The sequence below is a fragment of the Thermobia domestica genome, chromosome 8 (assembly GCF_964235325.1).
Source record: "Thermobia domestica chromosome 8, izTheDome1.hap1.1, whole genome shotgun sequence".
NCBI classification, from domain to species: domain Eukaryota; kingdom Metazoa; phylum Arthropoda; class Insecta; order Zygentoma; family Lepismatidae; genus Thermobia; species Thermobia domestica.
In genome coordinates, this window is record NC_137461.1 from 60,730,540 (window position 1) to 60,753,785 (window position 23,246).

At 35.0% G+C, this 23,246-nt stretch overlaps 2 protein-coding genes across 3 annotated transcripts in view; both read left to right on the top strand.

Annotated features, from left to right (window-relative positions):
- LOC145692941 (activating signal cointegrator 1 complex subunit 1) overlaps positions 1–23,246 on the top strand; it is an 82,871-nt gene that overhangs the window by 23,508 nt on the left and 36,117 nt on the right. Inside the window, exons 3-5 of the mRNA XM_081768525.1 lie at positions 4,824–4,933; positions 7,678–7,829; positions 10,060–10,223. Of these exons, the coding sequence (XP_081624651.1) occupies positions 4,824–4,933; positions 7,678–7,829; positions 10,060–10,223 (426 nt within the window). The remainder of the gene's footprint in view (positions 1–4,823; positions 4,934–7,677; positions 7,830–10,059; positions 10,224–23,246) is intronic.
- Positions 14,275–22,698, top strand: LOC145692939 (uncharacterized). 2 transcript variants are annotated; one of them, XM_081768518.1, is made up of 3 exons: positions 14,275–14,747; positions 17,232–17,334; positions 19,496–22,698. In XM_081768518.1, exon 3 carries the CDS (start codon positions 19,496–19,498, stop codon positions 22,226–22,228), a length of 2,733 nt encoding a protein of 910 aa, XP_081624644.1. In that variant the 5' UTR covers positions 14,275–14,747; positions 17,232–17,334; the 3' UTR covers positions 22,229–22,698. The 2 variants fall into 2 exon arrangements, with proteins under 2 accessions (XP_081624644.1, XP_081624645.1); XM_081768519.1 differs by lacking the exons at positions 14,275–14,747; positions 17,232–17,334 and adding an exon at positions 17,355–17,734.

Genomic DNA, 23,246 nt, shown 5'->3' on the forward strand with positions numbered 1-23,246 from the left:
ACAATTTTGCAATATCAACTACGTGAATCTTGTCCCATAAAGAAGCCGAAACCCCTACACCGAAGAGCCCTCCGAGATTTGATCATTGTCCACACGGACTGAAATTGTCATTTGAAGCCAAGACTTTAATATGAAGCCAATAATTTCTTTAAAATAGACGGAAAATTCGGAAGTTATAAGCATTTTCATATTTTTGCCTTTTCCCATAAGGGAGCCGTAGCCCCCTATACTGAAGACCCCCCCGGAGATTTGATCATTGTCCACTTGGACTGAGTTTGTCATTTGGAACCAACACTTTAATACGAAGCAAAATATTTCTTTAAAATAGACGAAAAATTCGAAAGTTATAAACATGTTAATAATTTTGCCTTTTCTCATAAGGGGGCCGTATTAGCCTACACTGAAGAGCCCCACGAGATTTGATCATTGACCACTTGGACTTAAATTCTCATTTGAAACCAAAACTTTAATATGAAGCCAAAAATTAAACTTTTACATCAATTTAAACTGACTGGGTTCCAGTTCCCCCCACTATTGTTTAGTTTAGTTAAGTGGTAATTTGTGACAGCTTCACATCATCAAAAGCATGTTTCACTTCCCCTCCCCTCCCCCAGGAGTTCGTGCTGGATCCACCACTGGAATCAATAGACACTCTTCCTATTCTTTTTGTCACCCTTGATTGTGTAGGGGCTCCCTCGTACAAATAAAGAAGCGGTAATATTACAATCAAGGGGCGCTATATATTAGGTATTTTTTTAGTTACCTACCCCTAACCGCACAGGGCCATCTTTCGTAGAATAAAAAATATTACGTGATATTCCAATCATGAAAGGGGAGAGGATGCTGTAAATATATTTCTTATTCATTTTGTCTGTCCTGCTTATCAAAAATTACTTTCTGTTGGAAGGGTACTGAAATGAGAGGGGCAAAATAAAAAGTCGTACCCCCTCCTACATGGTTGCTCAAATAAGTACTAAAGAAAGCATTTTAAACTAAGATATTTAAGATTTAAACTAGGAAACTAAGATATCCTACATTATGTAAGGATGGCATATTCAGGATTATTATTATTATTATTATTATTATTATTATTATTATTATTATTATTATTATTATTATTATTATTATTATTATTATTATTTGAATGTTTTTGGAGCACCGAAATTTTGTGAGACGAACAATGATATGTAGAGGTTTAAGATGGGTGGTCATAGAGGAAGAAAAACCAGGATTTTTCTCTGTCTGACTCTCTAACGTAAAGATTATGTGCTGAAGGTAAGAAGCATCATCATTCTACAATAGGTTGCTTTTACGTAGAATATCAATTACTTGAGTTCTCCTCCTTCGGTCTACTTACCTTATGTAGTAAATTCAAAACAATTTCAATTCAATACAAATACATTGTAAAACTTTTCCGTAATTAAACATCTAGGGAAAATTAAACATTTAATAGGGAAATCTGTTATCAAAATATCCAAACACGTAGATAGAAGACTATCTAGTGAGAAATATTGTGAAACTTTATAAAATTCTCCAAATTAGAATTAACATTTACTGGGAAACATTCGTTATGCGCCAGCGAGCATATGGTGAGCAGTGAGCACAGGGGAAATAATTACGGAACTGTTTGCAAACAAAATTAGGGACGCTAATGCAAGTGCGACAACAGCATTTTTTCTTTTTTTGGTATCGTCATGAGTTTTACACATACGTTACAATTTGATTCTTTCCCAAATAAAAAAATAAAAAAATAAAATAACCGTAGTGTAGTGATAAAAATGATAACGGCACTTCCACGGGATCGAACCCGCTACCTTCAGCATACAGACTCGTTGCTTTAACTAACTGAGCTATTTGTTTTTTTACGTGAACTGAGCCTGTTCCGGTAAAGACGATATTTCATTACGATCGTCCTACCAATTCGTCCTTTTCCATAGATAATTTCCACTATTTGCTCTATCTTTATGTTAATACTTAGCATATATTCATATATTTGGAGTTTGCAGATAATGCATATAATAAGACATACTAGAAATATTCGTTAAAAGTTTAGTTTGTAGATTTAATCCACATTTCTCTCAATGACATAGATGTCGCTGCTTCGTGTTGAAATGCAGAATTCCCTCGTGTTCTTGAAAATTTCCCACTTTAGCAGAGTTGGTAATTCTCGAGATTTCTGTCGATTTAATGTTTTTTGCTTCTAATTTCTTTATTTTAAGCTAATATCTAACACAAATATTAAAAACGGGTTTGTTATTAACCTGTCCTGCTGGGGAAACCTTCCGAAATTTCGAACATATAAAGAAAACGGAGATATTTTCAAAAAACTTCAAAATAAAGAGACGCGTCATTTATTTTGCTCATGGTAGTACTTATACAAATTACTTGTAAGAACTAAGCTAGAATCTGGTTCTGTAATATAAAACAATATATCTAAAACTTTGACTAACAGATTGATAGTATTCTTGGCATGGACGCGATGATATCATCACAAGGAATTTTTAGGTCTTGTGCCGTTTAGGACTTGTGCCACGAAATGATTTTTAGGTCTTGTGCCGTTTAGAACTTGTGCCATGTCCCCATAGAGAAGGATTAAAGTTACTCATGGAAAGAAAGAAGGAAAAAAAACTTCAACACTCAGCTCTTCAATTGCTAGCCCCTTTTCCACAATGCACCATCGTGTTCGCAATTATCTTATAAGTGCACACTTCTTTTACGATGTCAGGGGTATCATTATTTATCTCATTGACACCGAGAACTATGGCTTCATTATTAATATCGATTGTTTTAGAAATGTTATTTTTTATCACCCTCCCCCACGATGAGATTAATGATGGCGTCGGGAGTGTCACTCTTCATCTCAGCAAACCCGAAGACTATGAATCTGACCCGTCGTTCCGGGTATTTATTTTTTTATGCACACATTTTGAACCCTCCTCACCAATACTCCGAAGGCCGAAAACCATTAAAAAAAAAAAAAAAAAAAAAAAAAAAAAAAACGGGTAAAGAAATGTGTGAAATACATTAATGAGGTGGAGCAATGCCTTTGGCGTTGCCAGTGTGTAAATATGAGTTTAATAAATAAATAGCAAAGAGACTTTGGCGTTGTCCCTGTTAATTTGAGTAAAATAAATAATTAACGAATAGCAATGCCTTCGATGTTACCCTTGCTCATTCCGGGGCCAGCTGACATGTCTCGTTTTGCCTAAATTTAAGCTTAAATGTCGTTAGGACTGTTACTAAACAGCTTAATGATCCCGAAAACTATGAATTCCACACTAATATGGTCATTTTGGAGATGTTATTTTTCTTCATCACCTATTAGTATGAAGGCTAAAATTGAATTTGAACGACGACGTGAGTGTCAGTATTCATCTCAGCGACCTCGAAAACTGGATTTGACATTAATCGGTCAGGAGCTCCCTTTTGGCTTTATAATTGGCATATACGCCTTTGGCACGGGAGACTTGGGTTCGATTCCCGGCAGGAGCTCGTGGTTCGGATTTCTAGTTAAGGTGTAGGTCTGCGTCTTATATAGCCTCGCTGCTGACAGGGACGTTAAGGGCGAATATACCACCACATCCTCTTCTTTTATGCATACATTTTAGTTATGTCGTGGATCTTCTGTGCACAAAATTTGGTGACTGGGTGACTTATTTCTATGCGAAAATTCGATGACACATACATATAAATATGGATAATGATTAGTAAAAATCAAACAAGTGTGTCGGATGTCGTAGATGTTTAGTAAAGTGTGCCGTCAGTCAAATAGGTTTGTGAACCACTGGCCTAAGGGACACACTAAGGATGTCGACAATTGATTATTGAAACGTATGCGTCGAATTGTTATATGGCTGTTTTGATTAGTACTTTTTTTTTCTGTTTAATGTGGTGCACAAGTCTTATATATACAAGGGTGCGAAATTTCCGGTCTCCATTGAGGACCGTACGTTTTAATGAGTTAGTCTTTTTATTTTGTATAATACATTGTTATCTGTACTACTACTACTACTACTATTACTACTACTAATACTACTACTACTACTACTACTACTACTACCACCACCAGCAGCAGCAGTGCTTGTACACATACATTAGAATGAGCAAGAAGAATGTTACAGCGAGGAATAAAGAACGTGTCTAAAGACCAAGATTTCGCGGTACCGAGTTTATCGCATCTATCTACCTCAAAGCACATCATCAAAAACATACACATGCTCCCGTGCTATTTAGCAAGTTTTCAAACTCTCTGATGGCGACTTGATTAAGAAGAAACACAGTGCATTATAAGAAAACCAATTTTACTGTGAATTTTGGGTAATGTTGTTATTTAAGATGATCAGGTTTTTACTACGTGGAGGAATTACACAGAACTAACATTTTCGAGTGGAAATTACTAATCATAAAATGGGACTGGGATACACAGGACTAACGTGTAACATTTGCTATTCAATTTCGTCTTTAAGAAACGGGTTGCCTTGATAAAAGTGTCAGAAATTTGGATGTACATTGAAATTATATGTTCCTAATAAAAAACATAAATATTTCACAAAGTACGAGATTTATTTTCTTATTATTTTACTAAATGTTTTAGTTTGATAATAGGCATTTGGTCTTTACTTGGTTTGTCAAAGACCAAACTCTGATCTGACTATTGCATTCAGACCTAAAGTTTGGTAGTCAGATTTTAGAAGAAAGTTGGAATCTAATGATAGTAGTAAACTGTTAAGGATCAGGTAACTTAACAAAGTAGACAATTAACATAGATGATCGATCTGTATGTTTCATTGTATTTCTACGTTGTTCTTTTTACATCTTTCTAGTGCATATTTTTCGTATATTGTTGGTGCCAAAGCCAGCACGAAAAAACGTTTGGAAAGTGAGACTAAAACTCAAGTACGGATTCCTAGACCAGGACAAGAAGGAGAGATTGGTAAGTTGGCGTGAACGCTACATAGAGATAAAAGCTAGGATAACACAGTGCTTTTCTGTGGCTGCATATTGAGATAATATTTTCAAAAGTTTAAAATATTTTACTTGTTGAAAAAGTAACAAGAATATAGGTAATGCTACGGAGTGATTTTGATTGAATCATTCCATACAGATAGTCTTCTTTATCAGCACCAGTATTATCTCTGATTGGTAATATCATTTTTATTTGAACATGGTTAATTTTTCTGTTTTTTCTTTGCAGCTACGCTGTTTTGGTTGTATTCTTATTCATTTTTGTTATTGAATAGTTGACAGCAAACTGAAAGCTTCATTATTATAGTGAAGTTCAACTTTTCTTATCAGCAGTAAAACTGAAAAAGGCATTAGGGCCATACGTAGTACGTTAATGCGTCAAATGTTGCCATTGTTAAGAAAAAAAAAAAAAAAAGCAAGTTGCCCTTGTCACCAGGAAACACATTAAGATTGACCTGTTTTCCCTTGAATAATGTCCCCCGTAAGACTGGAAATCAACCTTCAAGAAAAACATTGACTTTATTTATATATAAACTATAACTTCGAAGAAAGTAGACCAATTTGTGTACCATTTTCAGTAAAATGTACAGACTGTGCCGAAAAAACATCAGTTCAAATGTATTGATTCGTTTCAAGCTACTGAACAAGAAAACAAAATTCATTTTTGCTGATTAATGTACCTATTTAATTGATACTAGCTGAATACCCCTTCTTCACACGAGGAGAATTGGTTTATGGAGAGTATTTGAAATCCTCCACCTCCCCATTAGTATTCGTGTTTCAATGAAAGTATATTGACAAACATCCATAATGTCACCTCTTCCCACGTGCGCCCCTCACCTTCCGTGCTGGTGCTGAACTTGCACTTAAACGGCGTCGGAAATGCCACTATTCATCTCAGCGACCCTGAAACATGCGGATTAGACACTAAAATTGGTCGTTTTTATTTTATTTATTTATTTTACGTATCATCCCTTCCCATCCCTACCCCTCACTTCCCGTGACGATAGTGGATGAATTTAGGGTTAAATGGCATATGGAGTGTTACTATTCATCTCAGAGACCCCGAAACTATAAATTGGTCCGTAATATTGATCATTCTCGATTTTTACATCTCATCCCTTCCCACCCCTTCATCCTCCCATGCCGAAAATTATCAATGTAATGCAAGGTGTCCCGAGGAGAAGTGACAATACTTTGTGGAATGGTATAGTCTGGATGATTCTAAGCAAAAAAGTTCGTATAAACGCGGGTTCGAATTTGAACGATAACTAAATTATGAATAAAAATTTAAAAAATGAAGTACAATAACCTAAAAAAAAACAATAACATGAAAAGCATGGAAATGTAAGGTTACTTGTGTAAGTAAATACTAAAAGGGAGTGGAAACCTATGGATTGAACACTATGATACTGGTGGACTGGCTAAGAATGTTAAGTTCAGCAAATCACACTTCGACGGGCCAAGTGATATTGATGAGGGTGTTAGTGATATTGATGAGGGTGTTAGTGATATTGATTATCCTAAAATATGACATTGCCGTTAGGATATAATGTTTACACCGTTAGGTGGACGTGGTTATCCAAATTGTTTGATATACTTCTGTTGTGATTTGTCTGTGCATTGTGACAGAGGATTGCCGAATACCATGATATAATACTCTATGCCTAATAAAGTGGTGGGCCGCAGTGGCTTAGTGGCAGAGCACATACTTCTGGTGCGTAGGGTCCCTGGTTTGATCCCAACTCGCCCCAAGTCAGCTTTATGGTGAACGTGGGTTTTTCCGGGATTCTTTTGTTCCTTCCCACTTTCTTTATTCTACCATTTTGTTTATTATCATCGTTACTGTCTCTCTTAGCCTTGGAGCATAATCGTGGCAATGACGTAATTAGGGTGGGGCAAACGGGGCACAAGCCCCGGGCGCCGGATTGGGAGGACACAAAATTGGGCAAATATTTGATAGAACGTTTTGGTTTGGTTTGTCTGGGAGGCGCTAAGACGAGTTCTTGCCCCGGGCGACAACTAGCATAGTAACTTCGCTGATCGTGGGACGTTAAACTCAAAAGTAAATAAAAATTAAAAATAAAACCGCTATCATGCTTGACAGTCTACATCGTATGCTTGATGTGGTAGTCAACACACAAACACGCGTCCAGTAGAAAAGAGAGTAAAAGTTGATTCGTCCAACTAAATGATGTTTTTTCAGTCCTCCAGCCTTCAAGTTTTGTGATTTTTGCACCATGCAATGGCCTTCTAGTATTCTGGTTGCTTCGTAATGGCAACACCCTACCCATTGTATGAAGTTTTCGCCTCACTGTTCTGAAGTGAGATTTTTCTGTGATGTCACTATTCGCAGCACTTTAGTTTTTACGCTGCTACTGGGCTTATCACACACTGATCTACTCTGCACTGTGTATGCTGTGACAATTTTAGGTACCGTGCCTCGTGTTACATCGAGTAAGTCACAGATGGACCAACTAGGTAGGCATCAACAATTAGATATCTTTGGACCTCTCATTTACCTCATCAACACAATGACCACAGCTGCACTCCATTTCGCTACCACTAGTTCACAGCCACCATTATCTGCAACAAATAACAAAAGGTTAAGTAACAGTGTGTTTCAATGTAGGCAGATACATTAAAAATATGTAACAGCTTTGTCAATATTTCCACTATTTTATCCAATATCTGTATGTTTCGCTTTTACAGTTATTACTGGTAATTCAAGGAAGGACATATGTGCTGCAAGGCGTAGGGTGAATATAATAGTGATGAATGCACGCCAACGGCAAGATTTTACTCATTTTCTGTCGATACCTATCACAGGAGAATCAATAAAGAAAGGTTTCTTGGAATTCAAGGTAAGTTCATTTAAATGACGGGAAAGCTTTATTGTATTTTCGATAGCACCAAACTTTATTTTGCTTGAATATTGATCTACTTATTCTTAACAATAGGCGCCATAATTTTAACTGTTTTACAAGTAAAGTATCAAGAGTGACTGTTCTTTGAATGGGAAGAACAAAGTTTATGGAAACATTTCATTAGGATTAAAAATTGCACAGGGTGTTCGATTTACAATGCAGTCCGGAGCTGGGGTTGGTATAACTTTTTGAACTGGAAGTGGTACACATATAATACTTTTAACAAAAGGAATCCTTGTTCATGCAGATATTTTTAAACCAGGAAACAATGGTTGAATTTCATTAGTATCCACGCAATGTTGCCTGACGTAACAGAAAATGTAAATTAAATATTTTACAAAGCATGTAAAATGATACAAAACACATGTATGGATATTCTATCGTTAATCTTCAGTTTGATTAGGTGAAGTAGCTCTGCATCTATGGAATTGAAATAAGAGTTGCCCATTTCTACCAGTAACCAGTCAGATAAGGTCTCTATAAGGGACGACTAGAGAAATCGTTGTTTTTATAAGTTAAGACTATGAATTGGCAACACTACTGATTTTTCAGTGCCTTAAAAAGGTGTGTTCCGAAATTGTATACATCATACAAGTACTGAAAACAATAAAAAGAAACTTCGAAATTGTCATGAAAATAGTGTTCCTTACATGTATCTACCACATTGCTATGTAAGACATTACCTTTCCTGCGTGGAAAGAAAACAAAGGAAAGGCTAGTCGTCTTCGGTTAGCAGTGTGTTTTGTTGTTGAATATTGTCGGTTTCCTTGTATTGTCGATTTGTGTGTGTGTCTTTATTAATTTCGTGTTAAAGTTATTCTTGTTTTGGCTCAGTGAGGTACTCTACAGAAGAGAAGGTTTTCATTATTGAGAGCAAAATTTCTTGGACAGTTTCTCCATACTATTCTTCCAGATAAGTGAACAGTAAATAGAGTTGTTTCAAAAGTTTGTCAAACGGAATCTGTACATGTCATATATTTATTTATTTATTTATTTAAAAAAAAAAAAAAAAAAAAAACTATAGCGAACGGTATATTCTTACACAAGAAGTTGTGGAAAACGTAAAACAGCGTATTTTACAATCACCACGGAAATCTGAACATAAGGTTGCAGCATAAGTAAATTTACACCAACAACGACTTACATGACTTTAAAAATTATGTACTTACGTGAATATAACATACAGGGTGTTCAAGAACTTGCCGTACCCGTAACGATGTCTAAAGTACTTGAATTTTGTACGATGCAAGTATCGATAGGGATACATTGTTTGACATATTGTGTAACTCCACCAGATTAATAGTGTTACGAATTCAACATAAATTTGTATGTTTCAAGTGGCACTATGCCAGATTATTACGCATTTCAAATATACATATGAAAGGAAAACTTAACGATACCACATTTATTATTCAGTGTTATGAACTAAGGATGGTGCTACACTATCATAGACATTCAAATTTTGGAGGCCTTTACAGCAGTAATAACGCAAGCAAGATGGATGAGGCAATGTACTCCCAAAGTACCTTAATGCCCAATACTATGATCATGATATTATGTAGTTTGAATAAATAAAAACAAACTTATATGAATAGTAATTGAAATATTGCCTTGTTTCGAGAGGCTTTATTTTGAAATTGTGCTTAGATAAGTATAAGATCCAATCACGTAGAGAGCTCCTTCGTGGCTAAGCGGTTAGCGTACGCTTCTTTAGCCTGGGAGAAACGGGTTTAATTCCCGGCGGAGCTCATGTGGTTCCGATTCCACGTGATCAGTAGGTCCCGTCTGATAACCTCGCTGCTGAAAGTCACGTTAAACTCAAAGTCAACTCAACCAATTACGTAGATGAGCTCAAGGATGAAGAGGTAAATTCCTCCGCTTCAACTTAGGAAATGGCTTCACTCGCTTGTATTGAGCGTGGTATTATCAGTTATTTTCTCCTGCAGAAAGATAGTATCAGTAAAGAATTGTTTTGGTACATCGGTCTTTATCCCTCATGTACAAAAATTTCGTTCATATGTTTAGGATGACCATAACTGATATTACCGAATTTCAAGGAATTCAGTGTCTAAATCTCATTTTCTAAAGAATGATGATTCTGTGATGATAGTTGAGTATGTTAGCATCCATAACCTTAGTGGTGTAGTAGAATTTTGTTTCTTTTTAGCAACAAGTTGTAGAAGAATTCGGGTCGTGCCGTGGTGTTGATGAGTCAATTTTCCAAATACCTGAGAAATTGCATTTAACTTTGGGAACTCTTGTGCTTCTTGATACTAGAGAAGTAAATAATGCAGTTCAAGTTCTGGAAGAAGCCAAAGAAGAAATTATTGAGTAAGTATCTCGTAGAGTTATTAAGTAAATTGTAGTAACCTTGGATAGTATATGATTTTATTTACATAGAAGCAGTACTTGAATTTTGAATTTATATCCTCGTGTAGCTAGTCACTTATTATGTACAGTCCGCAGCAAAAAACCTGCAACGTGAGCATGTAAGTTTATTATGAAACTACGCCTAACAGCGCAGGGAATCATCATAACGTCTAAATGGCACGAATCACGCCACGAGAAACCTCGGCGTCCTCCCCTGCACACTTATTTTGGAGCAAAAGACTTTGTCGTTTCACAATATACTTACATGCTCATGTTGCAGGTTTTTTGCTGCGGACTGTACCATTAAAGCCCCCGATCTTTAAAGAATCGAATCCTTTATCGTGCAAATATGAACTCAATTGTAATTTAATTGTAACACGAAACATTTGAATGAATTGTGTTTAAAATTATTATATTGTTTACATAACTCCACTTCATTATTGTAAGGAACGGTAACAATTCAAATCTTAAATGTGGTCTTCAGCACTGGAATAAAACAGGGACTGTATTTGTAGACTATTTACATTTATCTCCGATATTAGCGGCACTCATCCTTGCACAAATGCAAAGATATATATTCTAACGTTTGACTTAGAAACTTGTTGAAAGTCATAGCAAACACCAATTTAATCGGAAAGTAATTGCATTGCACTTTAAATAGTAAAAACGTTCATCGGAACGAAAGTTTCATTTGACCATTTTCTGATTAAATATTTTCACTGCTTTGCCGATGTCTTTGCTGGCGATTAAACCGAGTTATTATAAAGCATTAACTAATTTCATGCTACATAATATTAAAGCAAGCATCCCATCAGTTAGCACGTTTGAACCAATGTTACTCGAATTATATTTCAGTTCGACAATCGTTATCTTTCTTTTAATCATTAAGGTAGTTCCACAAAATCTATTAAAGCCTTTCTTTTCCGTCCACAAGATTAGAATATTCATATTGTGCTCTTTGTCATCATTAAAAATTTGTAATTATTAATTAGTTCAGTATTTTTCGAAAGAGAGCACCACTTAACAGCAATTTACTACTCTAAGTATATGAATTAATTATAAACTTTGTGTATAGAATTTATTTCCACGGGTAAAGGCTCAGTGCTTAGTAAGAGATATTTATCATAAGCATTTCTAATTTTTGACGGCCAACGACGTTTAGGGTGTATGTTCCAGATGCAGAAAAGTTTGCAAGTTTCAACCAGGTCCCTGCATGTTTCTTTAAGTGATCAAAACACTTTGTGACATGCATTATATTCTCACTAAAAATCGTGTTTTCCTCAGTGTGTCAGGCATATCTTAAACCTAGATGTTGTAGCTATGCGGCAGAAGATCAATGGCCACACGATGGGGTAAATGTCTGCATTGACATTATCAGAGGTCAACGCTTAATAGTTTTTCCTGCATTGTAATTGTCCAATTTCTGACTCCATAAGAAAATATCCTCCCTATAAATGTCCCAAATAGTGACATTTTTAAAATGATAGTTGTTTTCCATAATGTTTGGAAAGATTATTTTGAAGTATGTTATTTGCATGAGATTAACATTTTCGTATTTTTCTATTAATTTGCTATCTTCCAACTTTTTGTTTAATGTTTCTTTTTCACAACAACACACTGAGGCAAGACTATGTGATTTTATCTATCTATCTATCTATCTATCTATCTATCTATCTATCTATATATATATATATATATATATATATATATATATATATATATATATATATATATATATATATATATATATATATATATATATATATATACACGTGGGTCAGTCAGAAAGTTTGTCACACTCCTTCGTAAATATTTTAGGTCAAAGGCTATTTTGATGAAACTGTATGGCAACATTGCAGAGATGTATCTGTATCGTGTGACGTAGTGGCTTTCACGAGACAAGTGGAGGTGTTCTGATAATCAGTCGTAAACATGTCTCAACAGCTGCAAGGGGCGTCCAAATTGGAAATGCATGCAGTGATTCGTTTTTTGTGGGCAAAAAGGTGTAACTGCACTGAAATTTATCGACAGTTGCATGAAGTGTATGGTGAAATTGCAATCGAGAAGTGGTGCAGTACAATAAACGTGCGAACTTACAAAGTTTAGGTGGGAAGTGTGGGGGTCACCCTCCTTATAGCCCACACCTTTCACCGTGTGACTTCCATGTGTTTTGTTCCGTGACGAACTTTCAAAGCGACGATACCACTCGGATGACGAGGTGAAAGCTGCAGCCCAAGAATGGTTATCGGGCATTGGACGGGATTTCTTGGCAGAAAGCGTAGAAAAACTTGTACCACGCCTCGACAAATGCTTAAATAACTTAGATAATTACGTTGAAAAGTATATTATGAATGGAACTTTACGAACAAATAAAGTTATTTTAAAATTTCTATCCTGTTTTATTTTCTTAAGCAGTGCAATAACTTTTTGACTGACGCTCGTATATAAACACAATCACTTGACAGTTTCACTCACTAACTTTGTCTTCATCAGATTTCCATTTCTACTGGCTACTTGGAAGTTGATCACCTCTTATATACCTTCCGAAGATCAACTTTTAATTAGGCTCCGCCCACTCAGTAAAAAGTAACACTTGTGTTTTTCCACTTTCATTTGTTCAGCTACATACTTGTCCAATTAAAAATATACCTTTCTACTGGATACATTCTTGTCCTTTAATGACCCTTGCTTATTAATTTGTTCTCTTTCTTTCTTCTTCCTTTTTCTTTCTTTTTCTTCAAGTAAAATCTTCAATTGCAATTCATCACGTTGTCTCCTGCCTTCATGATTTTCCTCTTTTTTTTCACCTCAATGTCCTGTTCTCTGCTTCTACAACCTCTGCTTCTTCCCAGTCTATCTTGTGGTTTGTCTTTTTCTGATGCTTATATATTACGTTTTTGTCTCTTCAGTCTTATGTCATCCTTGTGTTGCTTTATCCTTTCTTTTATCTCCTTTTTTGTTTCTTCTATAAATTTTGTTACCTCCACACATCCCACTTTATATATTATCCCTCCCTCTTTGATCTTTGTCCACTATTGCTTTTCTCTTGATTTTTCAGAATACTTCAATTATTCTGCTTCCTCCTTTCCTGTACGTTCTAATTCATGCTTTCCGAAGTTTTTTTTTTTTAATCTTCTATGTATTTTTGTCCTGGCTCTCTATACCAAACCATTTTTGTTCTTGTCTTCTTCTTCTTCCTTCCACTTTCTTGCTACGTTTCTTCGTACTCTACCTCTTCATTGTATCCATTTCTCCTTATGACAGGGTGTCTACTGGTCATGAAAGTCATGAAAGTCATGAAAAAGTCATATATTTTGCTTAGTGGTCATGAAAGTCATGAAAAAGACCTTTATTTACCCAACTGGTCATGAAAATCTGAAATCCCAGAGTATATTTTTATACTTCATACTTTTATACCTCATACTGCATGTACTGAAACAGTTGTATCAGGTCAGTAATTGTGAGAATTTCCCCCACCAGTTAGTGCTGACTAACTGGTACTTTACTGTCTTCCTAGCTGCTCCCTATTTCATCTTCTAGTCTCTGTAATAGTAACAACTTTTTACTGTCCGACTTTCTGATCTGCTATTTCTTTACTTCTGAGAAATGTAAATTGTGTATTTTTGGGCCTTTAGGCATATGCAAATAATATTATTCGTTTGAGTTTGCAGATTTTAAATTTGATGATCCATTTTTTTTAAAACGAATTTCTTTTATAATTTGTGTTGCCTTTGGGCAGTTCTCTGAGTGCTTAATTTCAGTCAAATTTCTGCTAGATGGATACTTCAGAACTTGATGGAATTGATGTTCAAATTAACTCATTGAAAAAGAAGTTGAACTTGTGATATTCAATCAAGATGTCCTTTTTTTTTTTTTTTTTTTTTTTTTTTTTTTTTTTTTTTTTTAAGTTTTGATGTGATACTAGCACAGCCTTCTATATACCATAGCCGCGAAGTAGGAGAATTGGCAACGCGGCAGGTAGTCCTTGTTTCTTCCCAGGATTCTTATCATGATTCTGAATTTGGATAAGAGAAATAGTGTGTATTATGAATAGTGGAGAGCTTTGCTCTCAGTTTTTAATCAATTAATACTAATTTATTTTAGTATTTTTTGACAATTGTGGTATGTGTTACAATTTTAAAACTCTGTGATTTAATTTCAACGTGTTCATGTGCCGCTTATCCTTTTTGTTTTACATTAATAGTGTGAAAGACAATTGAGATTAAAACGAGATAGTTCGGCCATTTTGGCACGAGCCATCTTAATTCATAATCTTATTTTTTTTTTTTTAAATATTTATAAGAAAATTAGTAGTAGAAAATATAGAAAATTAGTTCCATAGGGCTCTAAGGCTGGAACTTCCTTTATATAAATCTTCCGTAAGGAAGATAACTGGAACTGGATTTCTTCATTTGAACTGAAAGTTATGTGTGGCGTGTTGTTATGAAGTTCATTTTTGATAAGGAAAATATTGATAAATATATGGTAAGTAGAATCTTCAAACATTTACTTTATAGTGTATATTTTTATTTTCTTGAATTTTCCAGTTAAATTTCGTTCTTTTGTTGTTGAAGTTAGAACGTAGCATGCCGATTTAGTCATATTTTCTGAACAATCATATTCATCATAATCAATCAAATAACGCGCGATTTTAGTGTTACTAGTTTCGTATAATATGAGACGCTTTACTTGAAACGCACATAAGGATCTAACCTTGTCATTATTTTTACTGTATTATTTTTTTTTCTAGAATATTCAATTGTTGCGTAATATTTTATTCAGGATACCAACTGCAAAACATATTACCAACAGCACAACATATTAAATCATACTAATAATCGTGTGTATAAGAGACAATATCCGGGTTTCTGTTCAGGTCTTCTACTAAACGTCACCCTAATAATTTTACCGCACCATTATTTTACGTTGCTGATTAATTAATTGCGAGGGAAAAATGTTATCTTTTTTTCAAATAAAATTGCCCTTGTACTCTAGGTTGGTAGAGTTTACGGAACTGCCTCTAATGTTTTGGTTTCTCGAACATAACCTAAACAAACCATAACTAACCATACTATCTCTCGTTTAGCATTAATGTTCGTGTACAGGTTTGAACAAATGTGGGCAATTCTTTACTTTTAGTCGCACATGTAAGATCTCTGCTGGAAGAGTTGTTTCTTTGGTGCATTATCTAGTGCAATAGTTCACAAAACATAGCTGAGCGAGTGACAGCTAACGAAGGAGGTTGAAGCTCCGCAGGGTTTGCTGTTTTGTACCTTTATCACAAGGCTGAAGTCACTGTGCGACCCAAAGTAAATTTTTGCCAAATATATACCCCGTTGGCAATTTCAGATTAAGAAATATTTATAAAACTCCGTATCAGGGAGCCAATACAGGTCTATAAGATTTAAGAACTGTTTCCATTATTTTCTTACTTAAGTTATTTTAGTTCGTACAGGTTTACTTTTGGCACACCACTCGGAATAATTGTTCAAAAATTAGAATTATTTCACTAATTTCCTTCTTATTGTTTCCTAAATGATTTGCCCTGGGCGATATGAAAGTATATCACATGGCATAGTTAAAATTCAAGGGGGCCATCTTAAGAAATTGTTGAAAAGATATAGTTCTTAACTGATATTTAGTATCGCCCCCAATCTAAGTAGTAGGAGTAGGAGTAGCCGTAGCGTAGTAGTAGTAGTAGGAACGGGTTAGAAGCGCCGCAAGGTTTGGTTAGGTTCTGTTCTCGACATACGATAGACAAATTAAGGAGTTGGGAGAGACACTAAATGTCATCCCAATTCTTTTACGATTTACTTATACATACGAAGTCCGGATGTATCAATAAAAACTACAGTCACAAAACGCAAAACAACCTGTACTAGGTGGCCATTAAATAGTGCGAATGCTATCTAACTGAGTCAGTACAGGGCGAAACTTGAGAGTCCGGGCGTCAGCAACGTTGCGTCCGAAGAAAGCAGGCGCGCCAGCGAAGGTGGGTATACGCATGGGCGAGGGTAGTGAAAACGAGTGAGTTTTGGCAGTTATACGAGTTTTAATAGCGCTTATCATATGAACATAAAACTTCTGTACATTGTGCAGAAATACACCGCAGGTAGAAAATAATTTCTAGTACAGTTGTCTTCCATATGCACTTATTTTATCTCTAGTAAAGCACATATAAGGATCTTATATTAGTATCCCTGCACTTGAAAACAGAAAATACAGGTATATTACTTCATATTTCATTCTATTGCTTGTAAAAATTTGCTCTTTATAAAGATGTCTTTTCATGAAAGTATTGAATTTTACCTATAAATATTGCAAAATGTGGTGCGCCGGAAGTAAACCAGCGCCTTGAGGTACATTAGGTCAGGCTGGCCCCCCTGATATTTAATAGAAACCAGAAAGATTAACATTTTGCCAAAACTCCGATTTGTTGGTTAAAACTTCGCAAAAAGATAAAGGATATGTACAGATAGTTATAGACAAAAGTAAAAAATTGAATGTCATGTAGTGTCTTTAATATTTTCTCATTTATCTGGAAGTTCCGATAGCTGTACACATTGGGCAACTAGTACACTCACTTTCCTGAGTGTTTTTAGAACACTAGAGTCATACTTGTTTACGATGGAACTGAAAACTTAGCCATGGAAATTTTATGGGGCATAGAATCATAAATCCTTTTGCTGTAGGAGACTACGGCAACAGTACATGTCCGTTTATCTGAATATCTCTCCACTATATCTTGCATTAGCCTAAGTGTGTGTAAGTAGCGCGATGATACGAATCAAGTGGAAGTAAATCTGTTTAAAATCCTTCTAAAACAAATGAAGTGCGTAATCTTACCTTACCCAGCCAGTTCGCTTCGCTCACTCCGTCCCCTGCACTTATAGTATAATAAGTATTTTATACTTTATACAACTGATGTCTGAGTAGTGCGTTTTCATTAAAGTATTATTTTCTTTTCAGGTTTTATGACTTCATAATCAAAATTACCAATGAGGGATATATAAGAAAAATCATTAAGAAGAAATATAGGTGACCAGAGAAATTAGAGCCGACTTGAGAAACGGTAATTATTTTACATTTAAATATGATTTCTTGCTATACAAAGTTTGTTAACAGTAAATTAAAAAAAAAAAAAAAAGGAAATTCTCTCATCTTTGGCGTTATTCGAAACGTGGATTTAATGATAACATGTAATCAGAGACTCCATGGCTCTAACCCCTGGCAAGGCTGTGAGGATTTTTTTATGCATTTCTCATATTTTAGACTTAGCTTTTAGTAATTAGCTATAATATTTATTTTGTGGCGTGTAATTCTTGTATTGAACTGAAGAGTAATGAATACTCTATTTCATTTAACCTGACAGGCGATCAAGACAGACCATTCTTCTAACACTTTTGGCTGTCTGAAGAGTGGAAGTACAGCTGTTGATTACTTCAGGGAAAAATTGTTTGAAGGTTCGCTAGGTAAAAAATTGACATTTTCATTATGTGAAGGTGTTGATTTGAATGAAGGTGTTGATTTGATTTACCCTGAATCATCCGGCTTTTTTTGTTCCAACACTTTTTTTCGTGGCATTGCTCATACTGGCTATTGACTTGCAGAAAATATTTTCAGAATTTGTTTCGAAGATATAAGGGGTGGACAATACTAAAAATATAGCTTTTGTAACAATGTAGTATCGTAAGTTTGCAACACTGCGTCAAAAGTGATACATCTCTGAATTTGGATTTTTATATAAATTTCATATTTGTAATAAATTGCAGTATTGCAATTCGAAGAAGAATATTTTTAGGATTGGCAATACTGTTTCACCAGTGGTATTGCTATATAGTTCATAGTTTTAGCCATTTCAATGGCTATCAACCTGCAGATACAGATTTTCATAGCTTTATCTGTTTTTAGAAATATTTGCCCTGTATTGTTGAACCAGTGAGAATGACAGTGGTGTGAATCACTTTTTAAATACTGGAATATTTTATTAAATAGCTACTCAATGCGTGAGAAACAGAGAGAAACGTAACTCCAAAAATTCGCTCATCGTTTTTTTAGATGTACACAATTTTGAATGCCCTACTTCGTATCAAAGCGACGTTACTCCATCACGTGTCCTTGGCGCTAAGAGGTAAGGAAAGGTGGAGTTAGGACGATTTGACATCAAGTGGAGCTTTGAAAGGTAGGTACGTACATCTAACGAGACGATGATGGAAGTTTTAGAGTTACGTCTGTCTAGTTGTCATACATCGTATTATAAAATTGTCTAGAGGGACATATGTTTCCTACTTCTAGCTTTAGTGTGTTTAATTTGCTAGATAAAGTTCGACTATTTTGCTTTACTAATAGTAAATTAAAAATAGTAACACTTTGGCCTCGTTCTTAAAAGAATACTAAAACCTTAGTGTTACTCATATTGTGGGCTAGTTATCTATTCCCTTGTCCCGGATGAACATCAAAATTTGAGTCACCGCTGGGTATTGACTCCGAGGTCCCTCGCACTGAAACTGCTAAGCGTAATCATTCGGCTAGGGAGGGACTCTGATTAAATGTATGATGTATATGAATTGTTGATTAGTTTATCTTGACAACTAATGCATAAGGAGGAGCACTGCAGAAACCAATACTTTGCTACGAGATGCCACTAGATGTGTTCGGCATTCGTTTTTGTCACAACTATTCTAGCATTATTTAAAGAATTCGGTCATTTTTATTAGACCTTGTGTATAGATATTTAATTACAAAGTCATGATTAGAGTTTTTGAAAATATTAATCTAGATCTTAAAAAGCTTTTAAACCTGTGACACGATTTAACGTCAATATTAAAACCCGCTTCGCTATTTGGAGTCTCCTCCTCCTGACCAAGCCTTGTTACAACATCTGGTCAATGCTTTTGAGGCGATTTACGAAATTCAGCCGTATATATTGGATTAAAGATGGAGACCTTTTGCACTTTTCGATACGTAGTAACCTACTCTTGATGATAAACCTAATGGCAAGTTTTGTTTCCTAGGTCCAGAAGTTCAAAGTAGGCATACCATATATAGGGGGTGTAAATACGTTGGCCTGAAAGAGCAACATTTCCCCTTCCCTTTTTTCCTGTGCTAACGTTTAACTGCTTCTTAAAACAGTGTATGTCGTTTTTGGACGCTAGTAACAAGGGCGTTAATCTATGTATGTGTACATGATAATTTGTTCTGCTGTGTAATCTGTGATACTTTTCTTTTTTCAGATGCCACGACGGTGTTGCGTCCCAGGATGCAAATCTAACTATGACAGTACTCTTAAAACTGAAGGTACAAAGTCAACATTCTCATTCCCCAAAGACGAACAACTTTTCAAGAAATGGTTAAGCGCAATACTAAGAAGTAATTGGAATCCAACGAAATATTCAGCGGTGTGTTCAGACCACTTTGACTCTTCTGAGATTATCAGAACTGAGGAGTATACAGATTCTGTAGGAAACAAACATACGACTGATCTGACTTACCCGAAGCTGGTGGATGGAGCCGTACCTCATATATTCAAAAATCTTCCTTCGTATTTGTCTCGTCAGAAAAACGTTAGGAAGGATCCAGAAGAAAGACGGAGGACAATAATACAAAGACATGAGGAAGAAGTTAACCAGTTTTTGTCTTCAGATGTTATTGAAAATTTCAGTGATTTTGTAAATGATTTATCAACAAAATTAAATCTTCGTGAATGGAACGTGAAAATCGTTAATTCAAATGTGTATTTTTACATACTGAATATCGATTGTGATGTTAACCAAGTGTTTGAAGAAATTATTGTAATGAACAGCATAATTGTTAAGAATGACATGAGTGTTCGTGTGTTGATTTGCAATTATGAGTTGTCAGCAAAGGATCTTAATTGGATTTTACCTAGTAACTTGAAACTCAGTCTTTGGTCTCAGATTGAAAACCTATTGTCTAGGTATGCCAACGTGACTCAGGTTACACGTGATTCCAATTATTATATAAGTAAAGGTTGTGACAGTATAGAGACTGCAATCAAATATATAGATAAGGATAATTTTAATGTACATTTAATTCTTGATCAGCTTATGCTTTTAAATACCCCACTAAGAAGGTATTCCAAACACACTTTAGTGTTTGCTTTTCATGTGTACAGTCATTCTGTAAAAGTATATGAAATTTTGAGAAACTTCTTAATTTTGCCAAGTGTCCGGCGTTTGCAAGCATTGTCTTCCTCACTAAATATTTCGCCTGAAATTGAGAAAAGCAATGAAGTGTATTTCAAGTGTATTTTTAAAAATCTCAGTAGCTTTGAAAGAATTGTAGCATTATTAATAGATGAAATTCATATTAAAAGTTGCTTGACTTACAAAGCTCAAAAAATTACAGGTTATGCTGAAAACAGTCCAACAGAACAAGCCACCACTGTTCAAACTTTCATGTTAAGTTCGTGTTTTGGAAGGTTTCATGAGGTTGTCCAATTGGTTCCAGCAAATGCAATGTCAGGGAAACAACTGTTTGAAATTGTTCAAAAAGTAATCAGCTGTGTTCAGACTGTAGGTTTCAAGGTATTGTGTATAATCACAGACAATAATAGAATTAATCAGAGTCTATTTAAATTTCTTGCTAGTGGATCTTATAGCTTCACTAATCCACAGTATCCTGGAGAAAAAAATTTTCTTATGTATGATAGTGTACATACATTTAAGAATATACGTAACTGTTGGTTAAATTTGAAAGACAGTGAAAAAACATTTGTGTATCCATACGAGGGTGAGCTGCAAAAAGCTTGTTTCAGTCACTTGCGGGAATTTCATAAAAGCGAGGAGGAAAACATTTTGCGGAAGGCGTATAAGTTGAACAATAAATCTTTGTACCCTAACAATTTGGAACGGCAAAACGTAAAGTTTGTGTGCAATATTTTTCATGATACCACTATTGCAGCCCTTACGAACAACAGTGAATATGGAGGAACAATGAAATTCTTGGAAATAATAAACAAATGGTGGAAGGTAATGAACGTCAAAAATATGTTAAAAGGGAAAGTTAAAAGGGACGAATATTCAATGCCTATTACCAGTGACAGTGATTCCAGAGTTCAATATTTACAGCAATTTGTGGACTGGTTAAAATCATGGTACGAAGGTCCTAATACAGTATCACTCACCAAGGACACTTACGGTGCACTCATGCAGACAACAACGGTAATGATCCAATTAACAACCTACTGTTTTTCTAATTTTTCTGTTGAGTATGTGCTTACTGGCAAATTTCAGAGTGATAATTTAGAAAAACGATTCAGTTGTTACAGGTCCATGTCAGGATGTAACTACAATGTTTCGTATACGCAGATACTAGAATCCGAGTCTAAAATTAGGTTACAGCATGTATTAAGGCTACCAAGTACTGAAGATTTACAGGATTACACTTCTGATCAGTCTTGTGACACCAGTGATCTAGAATGTGTATTGAAATCATCCTATTTGGAATCTTGTGACAACATAGACGAGGATTCGAGGATCTATGTGGCTGGTTATGCAGCTCATTGTGTTAGAAAAAGAGTGACATGTGAGGAATGTGTAAGTTTAGTTGTGGCTGGTAAGGGAAATAATATAGACAATCCTTATTTTGATTACCTTCAAAGGAAAGGACTTTGCGTAGCAACAGATCAAATAAAATTCATTTTGTTTCACATGTATGCCATTTTGCACTATATTGTTAATAGTGAAGAATTACTAAAAATGTTTCTACGACAAACTTCCCAAAAGTGTGTTCTACAAGCATTGACTCTAAAATCACTCTCTTCAGACAATTCATTTTATATTGATCTAAATTATAGTTGTAAAAGTTGTGGAACCAATTCTCGGTCTATTTTTAGTATTGTATGTGGTATTCTGAGCAATGTTCTTCTAAACAATTACACAAAACTAAAAAATGACAAGTCGACATCATATAAGAAAAGGAAACTTCTTGCTCTTTCTTCATAATTCATAAAACTTAATTTAGTCATGATACACTATTAACACGGCAGGACTGGCTCCTTTTTCACAGACCCATGTGTTTAATATTAAATCTTTATCTAACAATTTTAGTTTAAATTTTTTGTTGATTAATTTATTTTGTGTTATTCATGTTACACAGGTATATTGCAAATTGCAATACAAATGTTACATTTTAGTGTATCTTTGGAAAAATTGAAGAAGTTATGAAAAATGTAGTAGAAATAGTATTATTATCTATTAAGTTTCAATGTGTACCTAATCAGAACCAACGAACAGCTACTAGTAACCGGCAAAAAAAAAAAAAAAAAGCACGAGTATGTGAGATTGGTGCCAGTTAAATACTAAGCGTTTCGCCTAGTGGTGTACATTATACTTCTACATTTTTATTTTCTGTGTAAACGTTGTGGGAGCGTTCTGTTGATATTAATGTCTTGTGCTACTTTTAATTAAAATATATGGTCAAAATTTATTACATCTTTAATTTTCCCCGTTACAAAATTTATTTCAAGTTGCATGTTACTATTAAGTAGCTTATTTCTAGAGTTTTGATGTATTGATGTGTAAAAGTTCGACTGATATTTTGTACAGGGATTTCTATATGTGTGTGAATTAAGGAATATCAGTGGAAAATAAAGTCAGACCTTTACACATCAATAAGTTCGGGATAAAATTAAATAATAGCTGAGCAAAGCAAATGCGCTTTATTTAAAAACTAAAATGTGTAACGTTTCGCCAACTAACAACTTGGCTTCATCGGACACACTAATGCTATTTACAAACATATTAGACACGGGACTCTTAGTGGATTGTAGTGAAATGAGTGTTGGGACAGGAAGAGGGAAGGCTGTCAGAAAATGAAACAAACAAGATTTATAGAAGTGGAAGGTGAAAACGCAATGAACTGGAACTCGGGACTTGAATTGATGAACTATTGACGTTTTTATGTCTTATTCATACTATAGTGTTCGCGCTGCTATGTGCTGTATCTTACTTTAAATGAAAA